General features: G+C 42.7%; 1 protein-coding gene across 1 annotated transcript in view; it reads left to right on the forward strand.

Annotated features, from left to right (window-relative positions):
* Positions 1-3114: 3114 nt before the first annotated feature.
* TMC5 (transmembrane channel like 5) overlaps positions 3115-19807 on the forward strand; it is a 35545-nt gene continuing 18852 nt past the window's right edge. The window contains exons 1-5 of the mRNA XM_082199996.1: positions 3115-3670; positions 11631-11803; positions 13035-13252; positions 13915-14022; positions 18625-18737. Coding sequence (XP_082056122.1) covers positions 11727-11803; positions 13035-13252; positions 13915-14022; positions 18625-18737 — 516 coding nt within the window. The 5' untranslated portion in view covers positions 3115-3670; positions 11631-11726. The remainder of the gene's footprint in view (positions 3671-11630; positions 11804-13034; positions 13253-13914; positions 14023-18624; positions 18738-19807) is intronic.

Below are 19807 nucleotides of genomic sequence, written 5' to 3' on the forward strand. Positions count from 1 at the left end.
TGGTGCCAGCATATATCCCACTCAAGAAACGGGCTCCTACAATAATAAAATCTGTTAAAATCTGGCCTGAAGGTGCTATTCACCAGCTGCAGGACTGTTTTGAGAGAACCAATTGGGATATTTTCGATCGTTCGGACCTGGAGGAGTACACGGCGGCAGTACTGTGCTATATCAATCACTGCACAGACACTGTCACAGTAAATAAATCCATCCGGTTTTATCCCAATCAAAAACCCTGGATGAATGGAGAGGTCCAGTGCCTGCTGCGGGAAAGGAACAGGGCTTTCAGGTCGGGCGAGGTGCAGCTTTACAGTGTGGCAAGAGCAAACTTGAAGAGGGGTATTCGACGGGCAAAACTGGATTATAGGCAGAGGATTGAGGATAATTTAAGAAGCAACAACATAAGACAGATGTGGCAGGGGATTCAGCATATTACCAACTACAAACCTAACCTTGGCGCTGTCGACGGTGACCCTTTGCTGGCGGAGGAGCTTAACCTCTTCTTTGCTCGCTTCGAGAAGGAGCCACCTGAGACGCCGGTATTACAGCCACCAGCCCATAGGGGCCCCTCATTCACTGTAGAGGAGTACGAGGTGAGACAAGTATTGAGGATGGTGAATCCGAGGAAGGCGGCTGGACCTGATGGCATCACTGGAAAGGTGTTGAAGGGTTGTGCGGATCAGCTGGCGAGGGTCTTTACTAAGATCTTCAATAAGTCCTTACACCAGTCTATGGTCCCACCCTGCCTGAAGTCGTCAACTATTGTCCCTCTGCCTAAAAAATCCACAATCAGTAGTTTGAATGACTACAGACCAGTTGCACTGACTCCAATCATCATGAAGTATTTTGAGAAACTGGTGCGCCGTCATATTATTTCCTGTCTTCCATCAACTTTTGACAACTACCAGTTTGCATACAGGGCAAATAGATCCACAGAAGACGCTATCACCACCACTCTCCATGCTGCTCTGTCCCATCTGGAGCGGCCGGGGAATTATGTGAGGCTGCTGTTTGTGGATTTTAGCTCTGCTTTTAACACTATCCTCCCCCATAGACTGGTGTCCAAGCTAGAGATGATTGGACTCCCCAACTCCACCTGTCTCTGGGTTTTGGATTTTTTGTCAGAACGTTCTCAGAGGGTTAGAGTAGGGTCACATGTGTCCACAGCCCTTAGCCTTAACATCGGCTCACCACAGGGTTGCGTGTTGAGTCCCCTGCTCTATGCTCTCTATACGTATGACTGTACAGCCATCTACTCCAGCAACAAAATCATCAAGTTTGCTGATGATACTACGGTGGTGGGGCTCATTTCAGGAGGGGATGAGTCCGCCTATCGGGACGAGGTGGAGCGGCTCTGTGTTTGGTGTGGAGAGAACAATCTGGCTCTCAATACAGCTAAGACCAAGGAATTGGTGGTGGATTACAGGAAAAAAAAGGCGGACATTCAGCCCTTGTATATCAACGGGGAACGGGTGGAGAGGGTGGCGGAATTCAGGTTTTTGGGAGTGACTATGGATCAGGGCATGACTTGGAGCGCAAATACCACTGCTCTGGTGAAGAAGGCCCAGCAGAGAATTTATTTCCTCAGACTTTTAAAAAAGAACAATCTGAGTGAGAGACTGCTGGTGTCCTTCTACCGAGGCTCCATAGAGAGCATACTTACATACTGTCATAGGCGCCGACTCCATGGGGCTTGAGGGGGCTTGAGCCCCCTCAAAAAAAATTTTGGGGGGGCTCAGCCCCCCCAATAATCTCGGGCGCCGCCGCCGTCCCCCGCCTCCTCCCCACCTGCTCCCTCGCCAGCCAGCCAGCCGCGCGCCCTAGCCGGAGAGCCCCGGCCGTCCCCCGCGAGATTAGGGAATCCCCGGGGGCGGGGGCTCCTGCCTCTAGCCCCAGGTTTCCCGCATATCAGCTGTTCCGGAGCTGATAAATAGGCAGCAGCATGCTCTCCCCTATTCGCTCACGAGGGGGCGGCGCCACTTTATTTGCATATTCATGAGCTTATTTGCATATTCATGAGCTTATTTGCATATTCATGAGCTTATTTACATTTCACGAGCTTTCCCGGGCCCCCCCAATATTTTTTATAAGTCCGCGTCCCTGCATACTGTATTTGTGCTTGGTTCTCCAGTTGTACAGCTAGGGAGAGGAAGGTGCTCCAGAAGGTCATAACCACAGCCCAAAGGATTATTGGTCACCCTCTCCCACCTTTGGAAGAACTGTACGGTTCCCGTTGCCTTAGGAAAGCAAACAACATCCTGCAGGATCCATCTCACCCGGGATACAGTCTGTTTGCACTACTGCCTTCTGGCAGGAGGTATAGAAACATCAAGTCTAGGACAAATAGACTGAAAAACAGTTTCTATCCAAGAGCTGTGGCCTTTTTGAATGCTGTAACTCGATAGTGAGACCTGGGAGTTTGATGGGTGTGGGTGTGGTTGGAAGGTGGTTTGTTTGGTTGTTGCTGTTGTTTTGCTTTTGTTGTTTTTAAGGGTTGGCATCCAATTTCGTTGCACTTGTGCAATGTTGCACTAGTGTAATGACAATAAAGAATCTATCTATCTATCTATCTATCTATCTATTAACAGTAGGACCCACAAAGGGGAGGAGGGAAGTCCAGGAGATTCGTTGGAATCTTGTTTTTACGTTGTATGTTGGAAATGTGATTGTAAAATTTTAATCTGAAAAACAAAATAAATTTAATAATAATAATAATAAACAAACAAACAAACCAACCAACCAATTTGGGTGACTTTAAGAGATTAGTCAACTTCATGAAGGATCGGGCTCATCAATGGCTACCAGCCCTAATGGCTATGTTCTGCCTCCAAGCAGTACACCTCTGAATACTGGTTGCTGTGAATCACAAGAGGGGAGAGAGCTTTTCTGCTCAGGTCCTGCAGATGGGCTTCTCGTGAGCATGTGTTGCCCTCCGTGGAACAGGATACTTCCCTAGACGGACCATTGGGCCTGATCCAGCAGGGCTCTTCTTAGGTGAGTTTTTCGACCACCCACTGAGGCGCTGGCGTGTACACAGTACAAGTACATAGTACAGTATCGACGCAACACAGCAACGTTTCTCTGTGTCTCCTGTGGTTTTATATTGCCTACTCATAGCACAGACCTCGGACAAAGAATGAATGCGTATAGTTATGCGGAAATGTGAACACGCCAGTGAAAACATGCAACAGGTTAAGCATCAGGCAAAGCACGGGGGGGGGTAGGGGTGGACTTTCGTTGCAATTACTGCTAGCAAACCTTCAGCTGAGCTTCAAGGGGAAAATCCCGGGGTTTGGATGCAGGAATGGAGATTGTCCCCCAGAGCTGCTGTAACCTCAGCTGCCCGGACGAGACGTTCCTTTAACGCACCACCTTTGTGTGTTGCGACTGTGCCTTTGCGGGGCAGTGGGTGGGTTGCTGCTGGGGACGAGGGCAGCTTAAGGTATCGGCACCTGCTGATCTGCCGGGGGCGGAACCCTTGCCTCTCTCCCCCCGCCCCCCCCCCGCCTGGGATTCTCTGCCAGCCACTTCCTGAGAAAGCAGAAGAGGACCAGAATGATGACTTGAGCGGAGCTTGCAACATTTCAGCAAAACCTTCCCGCTGCGGGCCGGATCCACTAGCCGGCTGCTGCATCGCTGAGTGGAGAGGAGAGCCGGCTCCTTCCAAGAGGTAAAAAGCCACGACATCATTACTACTTCTTTGTCTGTTTCAGGACTTGTTTCTCTCCCCCCCTGTTTATATCGCGTGGGTGGTCTTACAGGAGAACCTCTTTCCCTTCCTGGCGCTTCCCACGGCTCCATGGGCATCCGCAGGGGGGCGTGGGCGGAGGGGGCTCCCTCCCCAGATACTCAGCTTTCTGTTTTCAAAAAGCTTACTTTTCTAGCATTTGTAGAGTCTGAGTTACGAGAATAAATGTGCAGGCAGCATTCTTTCTTTTTTACCTTTTGCTGAGAAACTAGCCTGCTCTCACCTGTCTGCTATCACTTTGTAGTTTTAAAAAAATCGTCAGGACGCCCATGCAGAGCTCCCTTACTTTTGCAACTCTCTCATGCCGGGGTCTCCATGTAAAGGGCTGACTTCGTACCAGTCGTAATACCGAAATACAGAGACCTAGAGACCTTAAACACACTCAAACACATTATACAGATAGAAATATAGGTGTCCACAGAGTTGGGAAATGGAGACTGTTGCTCCCCCTGGAAAACCCTAACCCCTAGATTCCCAGGTTTCATTAAAACAAAATAGAGAAAAGGATTAAGTTTTTAGCTTTTGTACAACCCGAGATCTGATGCAAACTCTTACAAGCATTATTCTTACTGAGAAACTAGTCTGCTTCACACTTTCATTGTTATTCTTTCTCTTTCCTCCAATTTTCCCCCCTGAGGACACCCCCTCTTATTTGTGCTTGTGTACTGTATGTATTTTGTAGTATTTTGTGTGTGTGAGTGTTTTATCAGGGAGTTTAGGCTATAGAAGCTATCAGTTAGGAAGTACAGAAAGAACACAGTGACTGGTTAGATTTTTGAAAGATGTATTTAACTTTAACACTCCCATCCTAGATGTGGTTTTGGGAAGCTGGCCCTATTGAGATTGATGAGTGCTGGTTTGTTAAAGTGATTTGTAATAAAAAACTTTTCCTGCTTTAAAGAAAAATTCTGAACTTCCTTTTTGCTCCCAAAGGATCTGTGTAATTTTTATAATCCACCTTTGGACATTTAGTCAATAAGGAAGTGAACAACAGCATAATGTTCTGATGGGGGTGGGAATTTTCAGCGAGGCTGATTAGCAAACATTAGTGTCAACAGCTATAAGTATGCAAGGTCTTTGAAAAGAGCAGGATAGGATAATAAAACCACTTAGAGCTTTTATTAAAATTAAGTGTTGTGAAATAAAATAAAATAGCGTAGCTGTTATCCTTGCTGATGGACAGATAACTTTAAAAAAACAGGTTCCAATTTATTTTCTCAGTATTATAAAATCTTAAAATTTGGTTGCAGCTGAATAAATTCAAAACTACGTATATAAACACAAGTGCTTGCACATATAAACTTAGTGCTTGCTTTATTGTAGAAGGAGTTTTATGTAATATGTTATTCTTCCTTATCAGTTAACTGCAATGTTTATGTTAACAGGTGGTGCCCCAAGGCAAATAAAGTGTCTAGTCCTTGTAGAAATCGATAGGATTTTAATATACTTAGCAGCACATGTCCTGTCTCCTTCTGAAGTGCCTGACTGGAATGTGTCATCTAATTGTGACACATCCTCCTCTGGGTGGAAGATAGTCTAGATTTTGTGTCACTGGAATTTGGCCTTCTATACAGAGGCCCCACCTGCACTATATATTTAAAGCGGTATTGTACCACTTTAAATAGTCATGGCTTCTCCCAAATAATCCTAAAAACTGTAGTTTGTTGAGGGTGATGAAAGTTGTCAGGAGCTACAATTCCCAGAACGGTTTAACAGTGTATCCCTCTGCCAAGGGAATTCTGGGAATTGTAGCTCTAGGTGGGGAATAGGAGTCTCCTAACAACTCTCAGCACCCTTAACAAATTGCAGTTCCCAGGATTATTTGGGGGAACCTATGACTGTTTAAAGTGGAGTAATTGAGGTGGCCAAAGTATTGGAGCTGAGGCTCCAATACTTTGGCCACCTCATGAGAAGAGAAGAGTCCCTGGAAAAGACCCTGATGTTGGGAAAGATGGAGGGCACAAGGAGAAGGGGACGACAGAGAATGAGATGGTTGGATGGTGTTCTTGAAGCTACTAGCATGAGTTTGATCAAACTGCGGGAGGCAGTGGAGGACAGAAGTGCCTGGCGTGCTCTGGTCCATGGGGTCACGAAGAGTCGGACACGACTAAACGACTAAACAACAACAACAATACTGCTTTAAATGTATAGTGCAGATGAGGCCTAATGTAAGAGTATAGGGACGCGGCTGGCACTGTGGTCTAAACCACTGAGCCTCTTGGGCTTGCTGATTGGAAGGTCGGCGGTTCGAATCCCCATGAGGGGGTGAACTCCCGTTGCTCTGTCCCAGCTCCTGCCAACCTAGCAGTTTGAAAGCACGCCAGTGCAAGTAGATAAATAGGTACTGCTGCGGCAGGAAGGTAAATGTTGTTTACGTGCGCTCTGGCACTCGTCACGGTCATCCGTATGCCAGTAGCGGTTTAGTTATGCTGGCCACATGACCCGTTTGTCTGTGGACAAACCTCAGCTCCCTCAGCCTGAAAGCGAGATGAGCACCGCAACCCCATAGTCGCCTTTGACTGGACTTAACCGTCCAGGCGTCCTTTACCTTAATGTACGAGTCACATCTGTTGCTCCACTTTTCCATCTTCCTCCATCTATATTTTGTCTCTGATCACACCCACCACTTCAGTGTGACCCCAAGAAAGATGTTCAAGAGGGAATGTGGCTTTCAGGCTGAAGAAAAACTTCCCTGTACCTGGGGTACAGGATTGCAGTTAGCAGCTTTAACTTTCTCTGCTGCATTCATCTTGGACCTCCAGCCTTGGGAGATGGGAAATTCAGGCATCTGCCTAAGCCCACCCTCAGCAGGATCCCCACAACCATAATCTTCTCACTGTTTAAAGCAGATTTAAAGAACATGACTTCCCCCAAAGAATCCTGGCAACTGTAGTTTGCTAAGGGTGCTGGGTATTGCGTCTCTATGAGGGGTGAACTCCAGTTCCCATAATTCCTTTTTGGGTGGAAGCCATTTGCTTTAAAAGTGCTTTAAATGTACAGTGTGGAGAGAGCCAGTGTGGTGTAGTGGTTAAGAGCAGTAGTAGGCACCGGGTTCGCGTCTCCGCTCCTCCACATGCAGCTGCTGGGTGACCTTGGGCTAGTCACACACTCTCAGCCCCATTCACCTCACAGAGTGTTTGTTGTGGGGGAGGAAGGGAAAGGAGAATGTTAGCTGCTTTGAGACTCCTTCGGGTAGTGATAAAGCGGGATATTAAATAAAAATAAAATAAAATAATGTGCAGTGTGGAGATGAGCTGGCTGCTATTCATGGTGGCTTGCTCAAGTGGATGGGCTTGTAGATTGGGATAAAGACTGCTCTGAAGGTTGTGGGGGAGCCCTTGGAAAGCCTGGCTCCCACCACATGTCTGCTCTAATCAGCATGAGCATCATGCTCTCAGGAATCAAGGTGCGCAGAACAGGATCTGAACTCAGGTGAGCTCTCCTTACTTTATGGGCAATTTCCACACCTGGCTGCCAACCTACCAACTTAGAAACTTTGGACGATGCCCAATGGTAGGGCTGGCTCTGTACTTCTAGGAGGATTAACTTTCAGCCTCAGTTTTCCTTCCATCTAGAAGCCTACCTTAACTGTATTTTTATGGGGAAGAACATGATAAAGGCTGTGAACCATATTGTTTCACAACTGTCCTTCTGAAAACAGCACCCCTTGGCTCTGCACTACTTGCCAAACTCAGGATACGTCTTTAGCGTTAGTGGAACATTTTTATTTGCCCCATAGTAGCGGAAACCTAGAAGGTAGTCTGTGGAGAAAAAGCATATTTCTCTGTAAATCAAGGTGTGGTTATTAATACCTCTATCTCTCGCTATATCTTTAAAGCACATTTCCCTCCTCTAGGAATTCTGGGCAATGTAGTTTGTTGAGTGTGGCTGGGAATTGTAACTCTATGAGGAGTAGACTACAGCAACCAGAATTTTTGGAAGGGGAAAATGTGCTTCGTATATATGCAGCATGACTGTTTGCGGAGAGCCAAATCAATTTCTGGGAGTGGGGTGGGCATGTGGTGGGGGTGCAGTTGTGTGGGAGAAGGCAGTCAAAAGTGGGTGGGCAATGGATGTAAATTTAGGCTATTTTTTGCACACCTTGGTGTGACTGGGGAAGATGTGTGGCGTGGAGAGAGTCCAAAGGACCAAAGAGAGAAGGCAGCCTGTGGTTCAGCCTTCCTGATCTATCTTAATGGGAAATAGTTTTCTAAAAAGATATCATGGTTGCAGAGATTGCTAATGCAATTGCTGTGTTCTTTAAAAGCAAACAAAGAATCCATATATTTTAATTTCCTCTCCTTCCTGCTCCAAATGAACTTGGTCGGTGAAGTTCTTGAAAGCGATACATCTCATTAAATTATAACCTGGAACTGGTAGCAAACACAGTATTCAGTTCGATGTAACCTGAGAAGCAAAAGAGCCTCACTCTTTGTTGATTCTGATGGCTCAGGCTATTACTTTGAGGTTGCAGTTTCTTGCTACTCCAGTCGTTGGCGGAGAACATCCTGAAAGCAATAAAGTGAATGAGCTAAAATAAATAAATACCCAGAGCCAGTGAAGCTACAAGTCTATAGCAGGGACAAGGAAGAACGACCTTAATTTTTTTTTATAATATTTTATTAGGTTTTAACAGTAGAAAAGTTTAGAAAACACAAAAGGCAAATGCAAAACAAATACAAAATACAAAAACACAAAAATACAAAATACAAAAATACAAACATTAAACACAAAAAGAAGAAAAAACACATATAGAAGAAAAACAAAATTTCTCTCTTTCTTAATCTCTCCACTTTAAATTGACTTATTTTCCTGACTTCCTCACGTCTCCCATTATTGTATCACTTTTAAATTTAGTTCAGCAAATTCCTGATCTATTAGTTTATCTGTTATTAGTCCCCTTATACTTTTTACCTTGTTGCTAGAGCCACTTCAATTCATTTCAGTGTCATCAACATTCAAAAATTTTACAATGTTTCTGCAAATAAATTTTAAATTTCCTCCAATCTTCTTCCACTGACTCTTCTCCCTGGTCTCGGATTCTGCCAGTCATTTCCGCCATCTCCATATAGTCTATTAGTTGCATCTGCCATTCTTCCAAGGTGGGTAGATCTTGTGTCTTCCAATGCTTTGTGATGAGAATTCTTGCTGCTGCTGTAGCGTACATAAAGAAAATTCTATCCTTCTTTAACACCGAGGAAGAACGACCTTAAATGAGTCCAGAGAAATATACCTTGCCCCTTCTGTGCCCCCCCCCCCCGCTTCTTTTCTGGCTCAGCCATTGCCCTTCTTTCCCTCACAGAGCTTCCCAGGGAACTCTGGGAATTGTCATTGTAGGGTGGCAATGGGGTCTCTCACAACAATTCTCAGCACCTTTAGCAAGCTGTAGCTCCTAGGATTTTGGGGGGGAAGCGGTGGCTCTTTAAGGTGGTGTGATACTGCTTCAAATGTATGGGGCAGGTAGGATATATAGGAGGGGAGGGAACATTGCAAAGGGACTCCTTGATCCTGGAGCTTGTCCTGTTTGTTTTGACCTCGGTGATTAAATCACTTAATAATAGCATGATGTGCTAAGGCGGTATACCGACAGGGCAAAATGACACACTTTATTTAACTAAATGATTGAATTTGACAAGTTTGTGTGTGTGTGTACGTTTGAAAGTAAAAGAAAGTAGCTGGTACATACATATGACCAGCTACTTTATTTTTCTTTCAAACGTACACACACCCACACACCCACACACACAAACTTGTCAAATTCAATGAATGACTAGACTAGAATGAAGATATGGTTTTATTTGTAGATGTGTGCTCCCCCCTTTTCTCTCTTTTTTTCCTTTTTGTGTCTTGTTTTTCTTTCTTGTTTGTATAGTTTTTATTTTGGATTCAGTGTAATTTTTGTTGTAATGTTGCATTGAAAATAAAATTTATATTAATTTTTTTTAAAAGTAGCTGGAGAGAGCAGAATCAAGGCTGTGTGTGTGAGAGAGTGAAAAACTATTCCTTTCTGTGTTACACAAATTAGTTTTGTAGAAGCGTAAACACTTTCCTTCAGGATTCTGGGAAGAAAAAGAGAGTTTTGCTGATGGTGTTGGTATCATGTTGGTATCGAAGTCCGAGTAAAAGAATGTATTAACTTATTTGCCATGTTTTATATTGCCACCTGGAACTTTTGCTGACAAGTTCCTGATGACACGATAGAGAGGGTAGGCTGCTTATGTTCAAGTAAAATGAACATAACCTTTGTCTTGAGGCCCATGAAAGCATTTCCACCTTTCCTGGTCTCGCTGAACAAAGGTATGCTAACTCTTTTAGCACTCAGTATTTCCTTGTGGTTTCTAAGTGACGTAGCGGATATTTGAAGATGGGATTTGTGTTTGGTTTTTTGGCAAGCTGAAACATGTCATCTCATAGGAATAACATAAAAAGGCCAGAACAGGTTAATCCTACCCTGAAGACAAAAATGCAGTTGAAAAGTTAGAATTGTGGCTTTTCTATTGAGCCCCTGTGCTGTTAGACTGACACGTATCAACGGAATTTGTCCCTAGACTGAAAGATACGTTTTTAAGTATTGTAAGAAAAAAAAATGGGGGCGGGGGGGTCAACAATAAAAATACAAAACAATCCACAATTCAACCAGATCATAAACCAAAATATTGGCATAAAAATCAAGACCAGACCCTAACCCTAACCCTTAACCAGGGTTTGTCCTTAACCCAAGGTTTCAAACTGAGATTTCAGGCTCTGTTATCAGCACTTAAACACAGTTAACGTTAGTGCTGATATAATTTGATCTTTAGTTAAGCTGGGTGAGACATACTCTCCAATGTTTCTCCAGTGAAAATAGGGCTGTCCTATTCCACAATTTTATTCTTTATACTCCACCCATCTGGCTGGGTTGCCCCAGCCATTCTGGGCGGCTTCCGACATACATAAAAATGTAAGAAACCATTAAACATTTTTTTAAAAAAACTTCCCTATACAGGGCTGCCTTCAGATGTCTTCTAAAGGTTGTCTAGTTACTTATCTCCTTGGCTTGAGGGTCACAAAACTCCATGCCCTTCAACATTTATCTGATGAAAATAGGGACATCCTGAGGAAAAGCAGGATCAAATCAGAAACTGAGACAGCTTCTGTAAATCTGAGACTGTCCCTGGAATATAGGGACACTTGGAGAGTTTGGAGAGATTCTCATGAGAGAGAAAGTATGCAATCCCTTTGCCTGTTCCCAGTCTCATAACCATGGTTCACTGAAGTGGTATATCCACGCTGGAATGTCGTATTCAGCATATGTGGTTTCCTGTAACCATCACCCCAAAATACTACAACTCAAGGACAGCTAATAAGTTGAATTGGGGTAGATTTGGGCTGGATAAACGGAGCTATCTTGCACACAGTCTTTAGTGGGTTATATTCAACACGGAGTATATCCACTGAAATTCATGGATTGCAGTAAGTAATGTCCATGATTGAGTAGGGCTAACACTGGATATAACCCTATTCATTTATGACATTCATTGTTAGAAGAAAACATGCTGGCTTCTGAGTGTGATGGCTTTAAAAGGAAAGGAAAGAAACTCAAAGAGGACAAGGGTATCAGTGGCTACTAGTTGTGATCGCTCTGTGTAACTCTTTTGTTGGGGATAGGGGACCTGTAGCCCTCTGGCAAAGTGAAACATGCCCAGTTCAACTCCTCATAGGACTTCTGAGAAGGTATGTGATTTTTAACTGAGAAAACTCTGTGTGTGTGTGTGTGTGTGTGTGTGTGAGAGAGAGAGAGAGAGAGAGAGAGAGAGAGATATACAGTTAAAAGCTTAAACAAGAGGGTGTGAGTGTGAAGGATTGGCTGGAACGTATTTTAATTTAATTTCTTTTAAAATAGATTCGGGATGAAACTTCGCCCAGTAAAAAACTGAAAACAGTCCACCAAGTTGATTTCTAAACATCTTTCATACGAAGGCAAATATTTGGATGCATCATGTCTTTCCACTACAATAATGAAGCCTTTGAAAACCCAGACTATCACCACTCTGAAACGCTAGAGATTGACAGAACGTAAGTCTGAAATATAGCATATAAAAGACTAAGCTGTTGCTATTGTTGAATTAACAAAGCAAATAATGATGCATGTTCCTAGAATAAACCTAGCTACTCATTCTGTGCATTGATATCTAGATTATTTATTACAAGTAAAAGTATTTCTGTTCATTGTGCCAGCGAAACACACCCTTCTCCAGTAAGCCATTTCATTTCCTCAGACTTCTGTTTTTGTTTCCTGATTGGCAGCATTCTGTTACTGAATGTTTAGTCCTCATGGGTACCAAAGTTACTTTTGTAACACAGGTAGAATCCAAAGAGAAAAGAAATCCAGATAATAATACCTCACTGAGAAAAATGAACAAAAACAGTATATAATTTGAGGAGAGAGGACCGGAGAGCTTTTCTTTTGTAGTTCCAGCCTTCTACATAGCAGGGAAACCTTGAACCAAACATAAAGAGGAAAACTCCTTCACAACTACACAGCCAATTGGAGCATGTATTGCCACTGCATTTCAGACTTACTAGGATATGCATTTCTGGTCTCTGAGAGGAGACCTCTACTAATTGCACAGAAAACACAATATCGCCAGTGTCACAGACACCAATATTTTACGTATGCAACACACATTCAAAATTAGATTCACATTTTCATTAAAAGAGCTAGGGAACCTTTGGCCCTCCAGATGTTATTGGACTCGGATCCCATCAGCCATCACCATTGACCTTGCTAGCTGGGGGCCAAAGGTTCCCCAAGCCTTTTTCAGGTCATGCTCAAAGATGGCTACTCTTAGGTGGTTATATGGAGGGAAAAGGCTATCAGTGGCAACTAGTCATGAGGGCTATATGCTACCTCTAAGATCAGAGAGGGCATGCCTCGCACTACCACTTGCTGGAGACTGTGAGGAGGAGAATTTGTGTCCTGCTAGTTGACGTTCCACAGGTATCTGAATAGCCATTGTGAGATACAGGAAGTTGAACTAGATAGTCCTGGGACCACCAGTGTGGCACCCATGGGCAAATGGCGCCCTTGAGAACTGTGTCTAATCATGAAGCCTTTGAATCATTGCCCCTACAAACGCACACCCCCTTTCATAACGAGATAGTGAGAGGGTGGTTAGCTTTTCAGACCTGCAGTTGGTTTCCATCAGGGCTCTTCTGACATTTTTAGGCCTTTCTAAGCAGTCCCCATATTTCACTTCCTTCCTGGTAGCTGCTTACTTCTCCCCTCTCTTTATTTCTCACACAGAAGACCTTCTCAGAGGAGCACTTCTTTTCGTTTTAATCCTTACGGCGCCTCTCCCTACGAATCCGATGTTGATTACGACAACACGGAAGAACGAGGACGGAGCTCGTTTGAGCTGATGCCTATGAGTTTGATGCAGACTCCATCTGATGATGATGAATACAGACGGACAGATTTTGTGCCTGAGATGTCCAGTGCAAATCCATATGGAAACTCTCATGGTATGTCATTGCATTTTATGTATGCAAGTTGTAACGGAATAATGCAGAACGTTTTGAGGTTACTATAATGGGAAAATGCAAGTGCGAACCGCAAGAAAAGGATTCCACATGAAGTGTTGATGTTTTAAGACCCCAGCCGCTCCTTTCCATCATACATCTTTCCTAGTTCTCCATCCCTCCAAAAACAGTCAGCCTTTTGTAGGCATTCAGTGCATACTGAACTGTTTTGAGTGTCTTCCTCCACATCAAATTTAGGATTTAGGATGCCTGGCTGTGAGTTACTATTTTGGCTTCGGCAGAATTCTAGGCTCCCCCCCCCCAAAGGACACATGATGGAAAAACTGGGGTAAAATCTCTGAATATATGCAATTTTATTTTTTGTGAAATTGGAAAAGGTGGGCCTGTGCGTGCGTGCGCAAACAGCTTGTGAATTTGGTTGTGCCCTGGCTGTCACTTCGGTTTGGGCTGTACTGTGTCAGAGTGGAGGCGGGGCATATATGTGATTCCATGCAAAAATGTACAAAATCTCTAGACCCAGAAAACTAGTTCTGCAGGGTCTTAGCTTCCCCCCTGGATTTGTGTGTGTGTGTGTGTGTGTGTGTGTGTGTGGACTACAAGAAGAGCTTCAACCTGCTTCTGCACTTTTCTTTTTTCTTCATTAGTTAATCCTTCATTTGAGTATGAACCAGAATTAATACAGAGGTCGCCTGCTGCTAATAATCTTCTGAATGATCCTTATGCACATAGACTGGGTGATATGCCTGATGGAGGTAAGGTTTATGGGATATAATGGCATTGTTGAAATTTTTAAGTTTTGATATCAAAAATTATTCAGAGTAGGTTTCATAGCTGATTTGAATTTTAAATACTGTGTAAGAAAATTTACTGAATAGGCAAATATCATTTGATTATGAAGAGATTTTTGAAGTATATTCTAAAGGATATAGAAACCATGCATTCTGGTGTTTGTCTGTTTGTTTCCTTTACCTTTAGGTTCTAGGGCAGGTTACAGAATTAAAACACACTATTAAAAACAGCTTACAATCATAAAAACGTACACTTCAATTGTCAAAAGCCAGGGGGGAAATGTGTGTCTTCAGCATTCTTCAGAAGCTGTATAATGAAGATGCCAGACACACTTCTGTGGAAGGTAGTTCTACAACTTGGGGGCCACCACAGGGAATGCCCTGTCCTGTCACCCTCCTTGAGCCTCTGAGGGCAGAGGAACTAACTGCACAAGGGTCCCCTGTGCCGATCTCAGTACCCAAGAGGGTCTGTGGGGAAGGAGGTGGTCTTTCAGATATATGGGACCTGAGTCATTCTCCACAGTGTGATTTTTTTCCTCAGAGTGAGTTGTCCTACCTCAGCATAAAACAAGAAATGCAATTGTGAGTGATGTCTTTAAACTCTCTGGCTTGGGCTGTTTGGGCTCGGTGGCGGTTTTTGAGTCTTGATTTTTGAAATATGGCAGCCCTATGTTAGGGATGGGAATGAAATTCTTTCCAAGCTAAGATCTGCCATTTCCCTTCAAAGTAGTAATGTCTTCCATTCATGAGAAACAAAGATCAAGCTATTTTGTTCTTCATAACAGAACAAAAGATCCTCTTATTGAAACCTCCTATTTCTGGGGGGTGAAATCGATTCCCCAAAGAATCAACTGAATAATAAACATGTAAATATTAAGAACCCAGGCAGCACATTGGACACAAAGCATTCTGGCCCAATTACTGTTAAGTGGTTGCAGGAGAAATTTGTTTGGGACAAAAATCTTCAGACACCACAAATTTCTTAAGTTCAAACATGGAGACTGTTGTAAACGTGGAAAAGGTTTACCTAAAAACAGATGCTTCAGACGTTCCACCTCCACTTAGGCCAGAAATCATATTTAAAAACCATTTGCCAAAGGAAGAATGCAGTGAATAAATGCCATGTTGTTCCCAGACCATTAGAGACCAATTAATTGCATCTTCTGGCTCTGAAGTGGAAGGTATAAGTACCCATGGTATCCAGATTCTGCTGCTCTCAAATTTTGAAGTGTATGCACATAACTGTATGTAGCAGGTAAACACAACCCCGTGGCTTAATTGATGGGGGTGGGTTGTCACCATCTAATATCTCCAGTGCTTAAAAGCTTGCATTGGCTGCCCATATGCTGGCAGGTGCAAATTTCTTAACAGCAGAACTGTTTGGTTCAACAAAGCTTGCTTAAGGAAATCCCAGTGGCTTTTGGCATTTAATGACACCAGTCTTCATACTCCAGCACTGGTATGGGGTACCTTCAAGGCTGTGGTTTGGGGTACTTTTATCAATAACACAGTACACTGAAACAAAAGAGTGAAGTCCTTTGTCTACCATTAGTTGAAGACATTTAAGAACAGGATAACATAAAATTGCATCTAGTAAATGTGCTTACTGACAGTTACCTGGGAAAATAAAACAGCTTTACTCACTAGATATCCCCAAAATTGTGACCATTCAATATCTTAAACAATCCTATTATGAACTTGGCAATGAAAACTCAAGGATTTTAGCTAACCAGTTATGGAAAAGGAAAAGAATCAGTTTAATTTTATTTAAAGTGGGAAACTGTGAAATAACATATAAGAAAATTTCTTAACAAATTTATCTTTTTTTTTAATAAAATTTTTTATTGGTTTTACAGATTTTTTAGGACAATACAAACATATAAAAAGACATACAAACACGTATAGTTTCATAACCTTTTTTCATAAACCGTGTTTCTCCGACTTCCCCGTACCTCCCCTTTCTGCATCCCAATGTCCAAAAAGTTTTTAGCAACTCTAAATACATCTGTCAGTCCTCTGTCCTCTTACTCTTTTCTTCATCTAATCTTATTTCGCTGTAACCCTTTCTTACTCAAACCTCGACATTCTAACATTCAGCAAGTTTATAATAGTCCTTAAGGTAAATCTTAAATTTCTTCCATTCTTCTTCCGCCGTCTCCTTTCCCCGATCGCGGATTCTGCCAGTCATCTCAGCTAGTGTCATATAGTCCATCACTTTCATCTGCCATTCTTCCAAGGTGGGTAGATCTTGTGTCTTCCAATATTTTGCGATGAGTATTCTTGCTGCTGTTGTAGCATACATAAAGAAAGTTCTGTCTTTCTTTGACACCACTTGGCCGACAATGCCCAAGAGAAAGGCCTCTGGTTTTTTAAGAAAAGTACATTTAAGTACCTTTTTCATTTCATTATATATCATTTCCCAGAAAGCCTTAATCTTCGGGCATGTCCACCAAAGGTGATAGAAAGTACCTTCAGTTTCTTTACATTTCCAACACTTATTATCAGGCAAATGATAAATTTTTGCTAGCTTGACTGGGGTCATGTACCACCTGTAAACCATTTTCATAATATTTTCCTTTAAGGCATTACATGCCGTAAATTTAATACCGGTGTTCCACAACCATTCCCAGTCAGCAGACATGATGTTATGACCAATATCCTGTGCCCACTTAATCATAGCCGATTTAACTGTTTCATCTTGTGTATTCCATTTCAACAGCAAATTATACATTCTTGACAAGTTCTTAATATTGGGTTCTAACAGTTCAGTTTCTAATTTTGATTTTTCCACCTGGAAGCCAATTTTCCTGTCCTGTTTAAAGATCTCCATTATTTGGAAATATTGAAGCCAATCTTGTACTTTAGGTTTCATTTTCTCATAGCTTTGTAATTTCAATTTATCTCCCTCCTGTTCCAAGATTTCCCAATACTTCGGCCATCCGACCTCCATATTGAGTTTCTTCACTGCCTTAGCCTCCACGGGTGAGACCCATCTAGGGGTTTTGTTTTCCAACAGATCTTTATATCTTATCCAGACATTGAACAATGCTTTTCTAACAATATGGTTTTTAAAGGCCCTATGCACCTTAATTTTGTCATACCATAGATATGCATGCCAACCAAATGCGTTATTAAAACCTTCCAAATCCAAAATGTCTGTGTTCTCGAGGAGCATCCACTCTTTCAGCCAGCAAAATGCTGCTGCTTCATAGTACAATTTTAAGTCCGGCAGGGCAAATCCCCCTCTTTCTTTAGCATCTGTCAGTATTTTAAATTTAATTCTGGGCTTTTTGCCCTGCCAGACAAATTTCGAAATATCTTTCTGCCACCTCTTGAAACAGTCCATCTTGTCGAGAATCTGCAAAGTTTGGAACAAAAATAACATTCTAGGCAATACATTCATCTTTATCACTGCAATTCGGCTTAACATTGACAATTTTAAATTTGACCATATTTTTAGATCTTTTTAAATTTCTAACCAACATTTTTCATAGTTGTCCTTATACAAGTTCAGATTTTTTGATGTCAAATAAACCCCTAGATATTTCACCTTCTTAACCAATGTCAGTCCTGTCTCTTCTTGAAATTTCTCCTTCTCCATGGCTGTTAAGTTTTTTTCTAAGACTTTCGTTTTTTGTTTGTTCAATTTAAATCCAGCTACCTGGCCGAATTGCTGGATTATCTCCAACACCCTTTTCGTGCTAGTGCCAGGCTCTTGTAAGGTCAATACTAAGTCATCTGCAAATGCCCTTAACTTATAGTGTTTATCTCCGACCTGTACACCTTTAACCTGCTGGTCATTTCTAATCATGTTCAGCAACACCTCCAGAACTGAAATAAAAAGCAGTGGGGAAATAGGGCATCCCTGTCGTGTTCCTTTTTCTATCCTGAGTTCCTCAGTTACCACATTATTTACAATTAACTTAGCTTTTTGTTCAGAGTATATCGCACCCAGACCATTCTCAAATCCTTGGCCTACCCCCATCCCGTGAAGATTCTTTTTCATAAAATTCCAAGAAATGTTATCAAAGGCTTTCTCCGCATCCACAAAAATCAGCACTGCTTTAGTGTTAATTTTCACCTCTAGCAATTCCAAAATGTCTATTATATTCCTTACATTGTCTGATAGGTGTCTTTTTGGGAGAAAGCCTGCTTGGTCCTTATGAATCTTCTCCATCAACACTCTTTTAAACCTTTTTGCCAAAATGTCTGCAAAAATTTTGTAATCCACATTAAGTAATGATATTGGGCGGTAGTTCTTGAGTTGAGTCTTTTCAGTTTCTGTCTTTGGTATGAGTGAAATATACGAGTGAAATCTTTCACTTTGGTATGAGTGAAATATACGAGTGAAATCTTTCCACGATTCTGGTGCCCTTTTCCCCTCAACAAATTTATCATATAAGTTACCTTATATAACCTCTCATACACCTTACCTCTCCCCACAGTAGGCTTCTAGCATATTACACTGGGAAGGTAAGCTGTATGAAAACAAATCTATTTAGATCAGTGCTTCATTTATTAAGTTTTGTAAAGTTCATTAAAAAGGTGCTTTGGTTAATTCCTCAGTTCACTTAATCCAGAGACGTCACAGGCAAGAAGTTGATATGGTCTTCATGACACCGTCTAGTCTATTTCGATCAGACCCAGGATATGAAGAGACCAAGAAAAAGGATGGTAAATAAATTCTTCCGACTTCTCTCTCATTCCTCCCAGGTTTCCTATGGAAAGAATTTTTAGAGTCTCAGTGTTGTTGGTCAATGTTTTATTAAATCATTACAGTACAATTGCATCTTGAACCCAATTTACTTGTGTGATTTTAACCTTGTGTGGTTCAAAGCCAGCTGCTTGAAATCCTGCAAATTAATTGCATGCAAGGTGGAGAGCTTCAAAGCTCCTTTTTTGTGCTGGGTTTTCCCAGTGCGGAAAGAGATTTTAAGCTCTTGGACTTGCTTACCTTGCTCCAGGATGCTCTTGCGAGATCTTGCGGGAACTCAGATGGCCCCATGAGATCTCATGAGAGCATCCCAGAGCCTAGTAAGCAAGGTGGAGAGCTTAAAAGCTCTCCGTCTTGCTTGGAAGTTGAGGATGGTTGTGCGAGGGCAGTTCCAATGGGGTGGTTCATGTACAGGCATTTCTGCGTATACACACCCTCCCCAGAACATGACCACATGCAAGACGTAGGCATACTGTGCCACTTATTGGTGGCGTACTGTGCCACCAAAACCTTTCCTTTTGTTACAGCAATAATTTTCTTGGGGGGAGGGGAAGGGATTTTCTAAAGAATTATTCTACTGTGGAACTATAACTCTGAAGGCAGGGAGGAGTCCAAGGCAAGGGACAACATGGCAACCCCTTGTTATTCCATGCAGAGAAGCCTCAAAGTTGAACCTTACTTCAACATTGGCTGACAGGAGAGCATCTTCCACTACTCCTGAATGCAGCAAGACTATTTGGAGGGTACACCAGTTCTTTCCCCCACAGCGCCTTGCTGCTGCTCCCCTGCGCTTGTCACCCGAGGCAGCTGCCTCACTCTGGCCACACATGCCCTGTACATGTAAAGCTCTATCATACCACTATTCTTTGGTTCCCCCGAAGAATCATGGGAACCAAAGTTGGTTAAGGGAGCTGGGAGTTGCTGGGAGAGCCTTTCACAGAGATACAATTTCCAGAGTGGCGCCTGCCCTGTGGAACGCCCTCCCATCTGATGTCAAGGAAATAAACAACTACCAGACATTTAGAAGACATCTGA

Source organism: Podarcis vaucheri (assembly GCF_965113315.1).
Source record: "Podarcis vaucheri genome assembly, chromosome: 14".
NCBI classification, from domain to species: domain Eukaryota; kingdom Metazoa; phylum Chordata; class Lepidosauria; order Squamata; family Lacertidae; genus Podarcis; species Podarcis vaucheri.